The sequence below is a fragment of the Musa acuminata genome, chromosome BXJ3-10, assembly GCF_036884655.1.
Source record: "Musa acuminata AAA Group cultivar baxijiao chromosome BXJ3-10, Cavendish_Baxijiao_AAA, whole genome shotgun sequence".
NCBI lineage: Eukaryota > Viridiplantae > Streptophyta > Magnoliopsida > Zingiberales > Musaceae > Musa > Musa acuminata.
In genome coordinates this window covers 17,740,001-17,751,214 of record NC_088358.1, presented here as the reverse complement: position 1 = coordinate 17,751,214, position 11,214 = coordinate 17,740,001, and the positions used below count along the sequence as shown (strand labels likewise).

The 11,214-nt window shown below is 39.2% G+C and overlaps 2 protein-coding genes across 7 annotated transcripts; both read right to left on the bottom strand.

Annotated features, from left to right (window-relative positions):
- Positions 1-546: 546 nt before the first annotated feature.
- LOC135583456 (dof zinc finger protein DOF3.1-like) lies at positions 547-3,420 on the bottom strand. Of its 5 annotated transcripts, none has more exons than XM_065171421.1 (4): positions 2,711-2,858; positions 2,528-2,614; positions 1,067-1,895; positions 547-875 (listed from the first exon to the last, which is right to left on the bottom strand). In XM_065171421.1, exons 1-3 carry the CDS (start codon positions 2,825-2,827, stop codon positions 1,071-1,073), a joined length of 1,029 nt encoding a protein of 342 aa, XP_065027493.1. In that variant the 5' UTR covers positions 2,828-2,858; the 3' UTR covers positions 547-875; positions 1,067-1,070. The 5 variants fall into 5 exon arrangements, with proteins under 5 accessions (XP_065027493.1, XP_065027496.1, XP_065027497.1 ...); XM_065171424.1 differs by lacking the exon at positions 547-875 and adding an exon at positions 2,909-3,420 and having other exon boundaries at positions 996-1,895; positions 2,711-2,773; XM_065171425.1 differs by lacking the exons at positions 547-875; positions 2,528-2,614 and adding an exon at positions 2,909-3,420 and having other exon boundaries at positions 996-1,895; positions 2,711-2,773.
- Positions 3,421-3,863: 443 nt separating this feature from the next.
- Positions 3,864-11,050, bottom strand: LOC135651095 (protein RETARDED ROOT GROWTH-LIKE-like). 2 transcript variants are annotated; one of them, XM_065170889.1, is made up of 8 exons: positions 10,580-11,050; positions 10,374-10,485; positions 9,604-9,648; positions 9,486-9,534; positions 6,706-6,854; positions 6,468-6,619; positions 4,297-4,411; positions 3,864-4,182 (listed from the first exon to the last, which is right to left on the bottom strand). In XM_065170889.1, the coding sequence occupies exons 1-8, from the start codon at positions 10,927-10,929 to the stop codon at positions 4,060-4,062; spliced, it is 1,095 nt and encodes a 364-aa protein (XP_065026961.1). In that variant the 5' UTR covers positions 10,930-11,050; the 3' UTR covers positions 3,864-4,059. The 2 variants fall into 2 exon arrangements, with proteins under 2 accessions (XP_065026961.1, XP_065026960.1); XM_065170888.1 differs by having other exon boundaries at positions 3,865-4,182; positions 9,486-9,648.
- Positions 11,051-11,214: the final 164 nt, after the last annotated feature.

Below are 11,214 nucleotides of genomic sequence, written 5' to 3'. Positions count from 1 at the left end.
ATAGCATGTGCTTTGTGGTTATGCGTTCGTAGACATAGCTAGCATTGCATCCATGGAGCTTTGAGGGGGTGGTGGTGCAACATTCCTCGAAATGATGGTGGAGAAACCCTAAGCATCAACTTTTGTTTTGTTTTCTTTTCGTCTTAGGATAGGAATCCTATCTAGCTTGACTGTACTGGTTGGACATTCACCGGAAAACGAGATATATATATATATATATATATATATATATTACAGTTTGATTGATAGAACCTTGAAACATTAAAATAAGTCTAACCGGCTCAATATATCCATGAGCATGTGAAAGAATGACATATATTTAGAGACTCTAACACCCGTCAAATCATAATTCATCTTGAGTAAAATAATCATATCATATAAATAATTAAATTAATTTATAAGATCAAATGAGTTTATTATTATTATTATTATTATTATTATTATTAATTAATTAATTAATTAAAAAAAATATTTTGATTCATTAATCAAACTAATAGGTCATGAAAACATATATTTTACCTTTTATAGAAAAAATAGTGATTAGATTTTCCAGGGTTACGTGATCAGCTGTGCAATGATCATGACACGCACTGTCTGTACAAAGATGCTCGCAATTTGGGGTGCCATGGCGTGCATGGGTGCATGAGGTGGTCCACGCACTCCTATTATTCGCTTCCCATGACGGTAGGGTTGCGGCCATGCATTGGGAATCCCACCCCAGCACACTCTCATATGATGGCGTCGACCGCCGCAAGATTCCAAGTCACTTCACCGAAAACCTACCTCTCCTCCAGCATTCTTATCATCCCATGCCTCCTCTCCCTCTCTTTGCTTCACAGTGTGGAGGTGATCGATTCATCCTCGCCGGATTAAGACTGCAAGAGAAGAACTTATTATCCATCCATCCTCTATTTCCCTCCGTTAAGTACACAATACTTATCCACTCGACACTCAGGGCTAGCAAACAGTGTAAAGGAAGTAACGAAACGCATGCAAAAGAAAGAAGATTGACGATAACCAGAGAAGCACTTGACATCTGATCTTATGTATGCCTGGATGGTTTCACCTGTCTACATGAGGGAGCTGTTGATGAGACTGTGCCAGTTTGAACCAACAGTACCATTCCAGCTGCAGTGATCTCTGGTAGAGTCCAAAGCCATGTTGCAGTCTCCTCCCACCTGCCATTGGAGACCCACCAACATCTTGTCCTCCTCTCCATCCAAGTCCCTGCAGGAGAGCTGGCTGGTAGTGGTCACAGTCGTAGCAGTTGTTGTGGTTGCGCCACCCAGTCCTCCACCAAAGGGCAAACCCACCTCTACGTCAGTACTGCCATTGCCACCATATCCACAGTAGAGGTTGTGGAAGGAGCTCGAGTAATCAGTGGTGCCATCAAGAAACCCAGTCCTCATCATGTCAAGGAACCCTGCAGGAGGTGCTGTAGGATCATCAAGAATAGGGTTTCCGAGAAGGAAGGTTTCGTGGTCGTCCAGCGAACGCCCTGGGTCGTGGTGTTGTTTCTGGAGGCTTGCCAGGGCCAGGCTGAGGCCATTGGGATCATAAGCAAGGAGTGATGGGTTAGAGATGGTGGTGAAGGACTGGTGCTGTGGCCTCTTGGAAGAAGACTTCTTGTTCTTCCTGCAGCCACCTCCAACAGGGACGTTCCTTAGAGAGCCACCTTTGGTCCAGTATCTCCTGCAGCCCTTGCAGAAGTGCCTTGGCTGGGAAAGGCTGTAGTTGTTGTAGTAGCAGAACTTGGTGTTGGTGGACTCGCATCTGGGGCACTTGAGGGATTGTTCTGGTTGTGGCCTAACCTTCCTCTCCTGCTGCTGCTGCTGCCTCTGTAGATTTTGGCACCCAGTTAGAGTTCCTTCAAGTGGAAGGCTAGCCATGGCCGCCTGCAGGAGATCCAACCCACGAATTAACGTTTACAGAGACAGAGCGGCCTATAAATGCTCTCAAAAAGACCACGAATGACGAGAACCTCCACCGTGCATGATCAAAGGCATATGAGTCAGAACAATCTGCTACTTGCATTTCGAGAAGAAAAACTAGATGAATGCCATAAATGAGGGAATTATCGATGAAGGAAGACATACATGAAGTAACCTTCTCGATTATTAGGTAAATTTAGAGCAAGAAAGATCCATCATCACAAAGGTTAATTAGGTGCCACACTTTCCATCATTTACTAACCTCAATATGGGGGATAAATGTAGGTAGGTGAAGACTAATTGTTTTACCGAGATCATATATATTGCTAAAACTCAAAATCACTTCATTTCTCTTCCTTTTGTCAAACGACAGCCGCAACAACTAGAAAACGTTGCAGATTATTTCCTTCCACCTCGTGTTCTTATGTCTCCTGAGCTATCTCCCCACCACATTTCTATTAATCACGACTCGCAAGAGTAGACCAAGGCAGAGAGAGCCTCTCAACTACAACTCAAAGCAATTGCAGGAGCGAAGGAGACATGCTATCATCCCGGACAAAGAGGAAGAGCTTCAAAATGAAAGGACATGAAACTACCGACTCCCATGACGTTTCTCCGGTTGAATAGAATGAAGTGATCGGAGAAGAACTGGTATCACCGACAACCAACACTCCAAGCAGGAGCTGGAAGAAGCCAAGAGAAGGAAAGGGAAAGGTAGAGAATGTTCGCAGAGAAAGAAAGAGAGAAGTGTGAGCTACTATTCGTCCATCATTAATTACCTGGTGATGTGCGTTGGAGATCTCCATAATCTCATGCAGATGTTCTTGTGCAAGGAGAGCTACCTGAGGAGAGAAGCATATCACACACAAGCAAAGCATGGGAAGAATGAACGGCATTCCATCCCTCGGCTAAATAGCGGTGGAAGAAGAAGCTACGGATGCAAGAGAAACGGAGGGAGGGGGAGAATAAATGATTACTTTTCCGTAAGCGAAGTCGACACGCCAGTGCTGCACTTGCACCCAGCGGAAGCCGCCTCAGCCAATCTGCGGTGAACCACCGGCCGGGCCCCACCCAGCCTCACAAATCGCGACTGGTGTTTGCTACGTGGGCCGGTCAAACTCCGGACGTGTCGGTCACATCAGTAAACCGGGGACCGGGGCGGGGGAACAAACAACGGGCGGTGGCGGTGGGTGGTGCGGCAGCAGAGCGTTTCGCTTTCCGTGCCTCCGCCGACTCGCTCCATCACGTGTCGTCGAATCATCCGACTGAGATGATGGAGCGGAGGCCGACCGTCAGATTCGTGAACTGCTTTGCGACCGCCTCCTCGTGGCTCATACGTCGCAGGCTTCCGCCTTTGCGTCGGTTGGAAGCAAGGGATCAGGGAAGCCACGGATCGGACGGGTTGGGGATTCGTTTCGTGTCTCCAGCGGCGAGAGGCGCGTGCGATGCCGCCCCCAAAACGGGTGGACGCCCGTCTCGAGGAGAGCGTGACTACGTCAGCGAAGCTTACCGAAATGTTCGACTGGCAAAGCCGATGTCGGTTTATTCGGGGTGGGGGGGGGTGGGGACTGCGAGCGACAAAACGTGTGGGGCCATCAGGCGTGACCACTTTGCATTGGAACAGCGCATAACTCTAGCTCCACTCCCCAACGGCTCTGAAAGGAAAACTAACCCGCAACCCAAATTAATTCAGGGCCTGGCTGCGTCCAGGTTCAAATGGGGAGGAGATTGCTGAGCTGAACTGTCCCTCAATGAATCCAAGTCATCTCGGGCCAATAATTACAGAAATGAAAAAGAAACTATGAATCTCATAACCTACCAGCCATATAATTCTGCAGATTCTGAATGGCTATCAAGAACAGAAGGCCTCAGATACTGCAAAGAGAGCCACGAGAATGAGAAATCATTTGCAAAAAGCGAGTTTCATGCTAAAACACTGTATCTTATTAAAAACGATGCCACTACAAACTATAGAAAAGGGATCAATAACATCAAAATGGACCTTCTTGAAGTGCTTAGCTGAAAGAAGTTCTAATAAATAAATCTAACCATCAAAATTGGAGTTTTTTTTTTTTTTTTTTGCTGATCGACTTTCTGGAAGTTCAACTCCAGACTTACTTCCCTAACTTCAATGAGTATATACACTATAAAGTGAGATGAGAATCTCCAAAGCAATCAAAACAATTATTAGACACTCCATAAATACTGATTTCCGATTCTGAAGAATATCCTGGAAGGTGTGTATGTTGTGCTGCAAAAAGCATAGCAGAAACCAAGTGAAATGCACATTTTATTAGCCTTTCGACTAAGGGATGAAACCTCAGGAAGAAAAAAAACACAAAAGCAGAAAAGATTCAAGGTTTACCTCGACAAACTTCAACTTATAGTCAAGGCTCCCAAATCTTTGTGTCAGCTCATATTCATCCCGTAGATACTCCCATATCTGTGCATATTTAGCACTCTTCCATGCAATGTCTGACCTGAAGGAAGCCAAGTGTTTTAAAGCACAAAAATGATGCACCTTCGCAAATATGATCATCTTAAAAAATGAAAATTGAACATGGAAATCAATTTTAAGATTTAACAACTACAGTAAAATAATTTTACATTCACTTCATAGCAAACAATGGATAATGTTGAAGAACTATTCCATATACAAATATGCTTAGCTTATGCAGCCCAAACAAGTGAAGAGGCTATAAAACTCTCTCCTCCCAAAGACAATGGGTTAGATGTTCCAAGCAAAGGCTTATATCTATCAATTATAAGTTCTACAAAGCTTACACTTTTCCAGTTATCTATTTAACTCAATGTCACTTAAAGCTTGGAAAAGATATGTTATAAGATCATGAGATCAACCATAATAGAGCTAGTTCCCAGACAAGAATCATGAGTCCAAATACTTGAGCAACTATTGGTTAGACAGCTCTGATTCACGGCTGAAATTGTACTCCAAACTAATAAATCTCTTTAACTGAATATATATATATATATATATATATATATATATATATATATTGATCTTCTAGAATTTCCCATATTTTGACAAGAAAAATATGCAGTAAAATTAGGTGATAGAGCTGGAAAGTTGGAAGCACTATTTGACTATTTGAGTAATGTTAGTTAACAGATCCGGCAGTTGGCCTGTAAAGGCAAGAGAACTGGTTAAAAGAGATTTGATCAAGGAAAATTTACACAAGTTTGTGTGTAATACATGTGTTACATTAGCTAGGGGCTGCATTTGGCATGTACAAAGTCACTCTTGTACTATCCTTCACCAATCAGTGCAGCGCTAACAGCTCATCTATGGCTTTGGATATGTGAAACAATGATCAATGAGGTGCTAAATCCATGCAGGTCAACCAAGAAAATGGATAGAGGAGCTCATCTACTCGTTCAAATCAAATTTTTAACAAGGAATCTGGAAGATTTTAACAATATATTGTTATGGAAAGATGTTTTCTGTAAAAAGATAAGCTATCTACTGAGATTAAAATCATGATTATGGTCATAGTTGTGGGCAAATGGTCATAAACACATTTACAAATCAACATATACAAGACATTCTGATACACAACTGATGGCAGAGCCAACAGAAAGATTCTCTCATATCTCAAAGAACAATTATTTATGGGATTTGAGGAGGGTCAACATATACAGTTTTAGAGGTCGATTCCATGATTATTTTAATATTTTATTACTGAATAGATTTACCACTATCTTATTCAAACAAGGAGATGATGAATTTAAAAGAACTAGCAACAAAAAAGAAAAAAGAGCCAATGGTAGTTTTTATTTATTGATTTTGATCAAGCTCACTATGGGATACCGGCATATAATGTTTCATGTGAAAGTATGGTTCATTTTGACAATGCAAGACGTCACACATCCATCGAGAGGTGAAGAAATTCGCAAAGAATACATATATTCTGCGGATCTAGATGTAATAATCAATGTATTTTAACATGGACAACCAAAAAGGTAAAATGTAATCCATTGTTTTAAAGCATGACAAGTGATTCAAGCTTCAAATACAGAAAACTTCCACCATTCAAAATCCTGCAGTACTTAGATCCAGTATGTTAATGGTAACTAACAGTATTTGGATTCATTGAATTAATGGTAATTACCATATGATGACAGTTTATTGAAAAAATATGCAGAGAATCTTGACTACAATAAAACAATTGAAGAATGCTTTAAACATAATATTCTTGGTGTGATATATTCTGTCACAAATAGAAGTTACCAACAATAACTTACCAGGAAAATAATTTAATACTGCAATTCTAAAATTAATGACAATGACCAAGAAAATTGAACCATGAAATATTTTTTGTTAACCAGAATGTAGATAAGAGGAACTATTGCACTGGGCAAAAGGAAACTTCTGTCACCAATTTAAGTTTAACGTGTAAAATTTTTGAAGTTAAACTATGCAATTTTACTACCAATCTTGCTTTTTAATATTAGTAATATTACATGTTATTCTATCCATATCAATGCCCAAAATGTGCTGGTAACAGAATACCGTACCTCTCAAAAAGCCCAAGTTTAAGAATAACATCCGCCAAATTAGAATTTGCTTTCCCCACTAACTGAAAAAGTTTTTCCTTCTTTACAGTAAAAGTACCAATTTTCTTCATTTCATGATTGATATCTGTGAATTCTGCAACCATTCCATCAACCTAACAATGCCAACGTAGATATGATGTTTTCCTTTAATGCACAATAATGATACAATTCACATTTTAGGGAGCAATCAGTGACATACTTGCCCAATATAGTAATCTAAAGCAATGCTTTGACCAAGAACACTTCCAATGATGCGAATACCATCTATGCTCAAATTCTTAAGCATAATGTAGTCAAGCCCACCTTGCATCCAGGTCTTCAAGGTTGGTATTTCAACTACCACATAGTCTGTATCACAATAAGTGAAACCACTAGCAGTTAAGAAAAGACTAAAGAAAAATAACTTATATAGAGACTATCAATGTAAAATTAATCAAGTTAACAATCCAGGCACAAGCAAAGATTAACAATATTACACATACTCATTAGCTGCATGTGATATGTTGGCACTGCCCATATATGAAAGCAGGCACAAGTTAAGCATGGGCATGACATGCACAACAGGATAGCCAGCATGAATCCTTGGGCATAAGAAATAGCTATTTGTGGTCTATGAATCAAAGACATCTAATCAGTTAGTTCAGCTGAACAAGTGAAAAAGTGTTTTATGCTGCTAAAATAGTTAGGTCAGGTAACACTAAGCCTAACAAGAACCCTTGACAAACTTATAGAAAAGCATAAATGAACTTTAGTCAAATCAAAATTTGGAATGACTCAATTGGAAAAGAAAGGGTTATCAAAAGAAAATAGAACTGCATATCAGTTCATATATACAGGTTGTCCCATCTCAGGATGCAGTAGCAGATGCATATTTCTTTATCATTTCAGTTATTGCCTAATGACTATTATTATCCTCTTCAACGTGTAGTTCAAGTCAAAAGTTTCTGTTATCTACAAATTGTAATGTTCTAATACCATATTTAATTTCAAACTAATCATGCTGACCAATATTATGCAGCTCAAATGCAGTTGGAATAGAAACCATGATAGCTCTTTTGACCGTGTTACAACTTGGACCAATGGAAATTTTACTCATTAACTAATAGGTCTAAAACCAAATGATCAAAAATGTTTATACCTATATAGAATTACATTCATCCTTCCACTTCAAATATAAGACTTAAATGGGGTGTTACAATCTCCCACTTAATATTTGACATCGTCATCAAAGCTAAGAACTAACCCATAGTCCATATTCGAACTCTAAGGATGTGCGCTGTTGTAACATATCTCCAGTCCCATCCACGAGAAATCCTTTCTTACTTGGATCCGTAATCAAAAACCAATTATCATAATCCATCCCAATGAGTGAACCAACTCATTAACTTGACAAGCCCAATTCACAATCACTAACAGATCCAAACCAAAGACTCAACATTGATAATAGTAAAAGTTTGTAGCACGACATAAATCCAAAGCAATAAAAAAATTCATGACATGTCATCCTTCCATGATACAACTGGCATATAAGCTTCAAACAATTGCTTATATTTGTACCTTAAGTGGATTTCACTTATAATGTACCATTATGAAGTTCCAAACATCATAAACCCAAATGAGTAAGTTTCTGCAACGCTGCTCAGATCTGTAAAGCTTTACCCTTTTCTTATGCATGGTACTCTATATTTTATTGGATTTACATAAAGTTAAAGAAATATTACAATGGGAGTTTCAAAATATATATACTACAAGGCAAAAAGTCCAACATTGTATGCACTTTCCTAATAATGTTTGAAAATGTCTACATGCCGCATTCCATCTCTGAGTACACAATTTCAATACTTACCATGATAATGGCTTCTTATTAAGTTCTTAGAGAGATTCAGATTGCTAGACTAGAAATACTAGGATGGTTTGGGTCCTTTATCCTCCTAATCCAGGTTCTTGCTACAATTCTAATATTAAGGCATGGTCCCTAATCAACCACTCATGATTTTTTATTCTAACATTAGTTCACATGGTCCCTAATCAACCATATTAGTGGTGCACCATCAAGGGAGAACTCGTGAAAGAGCAACAACTTCAAAAAACCTATAGTTAGAAAAGCAAAATGTTGTAAAGATTGGCTAGAATGTATGGTGATACTATGCAAAATACAAAATTAAATAACAAGTGGCTAAAAAGGATGTCAGTATATAGCTACATAATAGCAAGTATTCATAGTTTTTGTTGTAAATCAGGAACTTAAATAAGTCATAATCAGCATATATAGGTTTGCTTAAGATGGTACAGATAGTACTACATAATATTAGATAGATAAAAGATGATAATTACTATACAACTTAAAGAAAAACATAGGAGATTTTTCACAAATTATATAATGAAAATTTCTTGCAACCTTATTTATGATTATAAAATAAGATTAAATTTCATGAAGATATTTGATACCAGGAGGCATCCTGATTGAGACAAGGATACAGAGAACTTTATACATCTCAATGGAGATATGGAAGTGCCTGAAATATTAACAAGTATCTTAGTTATCTCGTATTTATTAGAATTTTATAACCCAAAAAAAGATTACAGAAGAAAAAACCTTTGGTACATACGCCAAGAAGATGATATTCAGAATTTTAAAAACCGTTATTCTACTAACTCTAGTCAAGGTTTATCAGAAAGTATTCTGAAAAAATCAGTTTGCTTTACACCAGGAAAATCAACCTCATGAACTATTATTTTTCTAAGATAATTAATGAGAGTAAAGAGAAAACAAAAATCACAGAGAGTATTTATTAAGCAGGAAAAACATATATGGTTACAACTAACGAAACAATGAAAGTTGCAGCTAATGAAATCACAGAGATACATAGATGGGTCTCTCGTTATGCATAAGTGATCCCCAGTGCCAATTATGATTTTAATACTGAATTCTTTCACAGAAATGATTTTAAAAAAATTGAAGAGATCTTGCATGCATACCATCCTTCCTCATCTCTGGCAGCAAACCTGATGCATGTTTTTCCACAATCTTCAAATAACCATCAGCTTCATGTTCAGAAACATTAAACAACACAACAGAACCATATTGAAAAACTACCATATAATGACAATTACTCTCATTCGCAAAATCAAGCTCCATAACCTGAAATATCGTGTGGTTTCAATAAGTAGACAAACAACATTAGCAAACCCATGAACTACATCGAAGTCATATAGCTTTGGACAAAATGCAAAACAGAAAAGCATACGACAACAGAAACAAAATATATCAACAGTACACAAGGTGACTATCCAGAACAAGTTCAACTACAGAAGAACCCAAACATAACTTAAAGACAATACTAGATTCACTAAAGATCATGGAGCTATGCAAGGCTTCCAGTATCACTGATGAGCTAAAACTGTGACCTTTGCATAGACAAGACATAATGCAGCACTCAGCCAACAAAGCACTTACATAGCAATACTGGAGAATGGAAGCTAATGCAGTTTGTTATGTATTCTTTAATTAAAATAAAGCTACTTAATTTACCAGCAAGACAAATAAACTCAATGACAAATAGAGGTTTCAAATATAAGATATAAACATGAAGTTGTATATGCATTCACAAAGTACCAAGTATAGGAATGTATATGAGTGTATATATGAGCATCAACCTCTGGTCCACGGGTCAGTAAACGAACGAGTATGAGAGTCAAATAAATTGCATATTTCAGGATAGCGAGTTAAACGTAAAAGTCATAGACAAATAAAAAGGTTAACAAAACAAAATGATCAAATCGAAGGTATCATGTATAAGCATGTCTTGGCCTACATGACAACGACGTGAAGATTAATTACTGGGAAATACGAGAAATCGAACTTACATGCGGGTCACTCTTGACATCATAGAACCTAAGAATGACATAGTTGGTGGCACGAGAGGCAGGGGGGATGATGTCAAACGAATTCTGGAACTGCAAGCTTCTCAAATCAATGCTGCAATTGCAGCCCCAAGCATCCATTCATCAGGAAATAACTCTTTCACAGCAAATAATGAAATCAAAGCAGCACAAGCAGATACATTAATGACCTGGTGGACAAGAAGAAGGCTCTGACGGGGACGAATCGGCCTGGCTTATCCTGCTGGAGCCGGAAGCGGTCCTGGCGGTCGTCCTTGATGAATGATGACAAGGGCTGCCGCTGCTCCTCGCGCCACTCGAGTTCTTGATGCGAAGAGACCGAGAAGAAGAGCCTGGGCGAGCGAGCGCAGCCAGCAGTGGCGCGGCAACGAAAGACGAGGGAAGCTATGTAGGAGACGCCGCGGTTGTGGCCGTAGGAGGGTAAGGTTTGCAAGGACCGGGACTGATTAAGGAGGTGGGTGGAGGTCGAAAGAAAGGGCTTGAGACGCATCTCCAATCCGCGAATCCGAAACAAACCCATCTAAGTCGATCGTAGAGAAGTAAGAAACGCTACATCTCACACAAGCAAGAGAGAGAGAGAGAGGCTTAAGGCGCAAGGCGGAGTGGCAACGGCGATGGTCGGCGGAACCAGAAACCCGTACAGTTTCGACACGATTCCCTCTTCCTTATATAGGTCGAAGCAGAGTAGTTATAGTCGGCCCATGTTTGTCTATTTAATGGGCTTAATTAGGCTCAATAATGGATGGATTCATCATATGGGTTCTGGGCCTGCAAATTTTAGTGCTTGACCGTGCGAATTCAAATT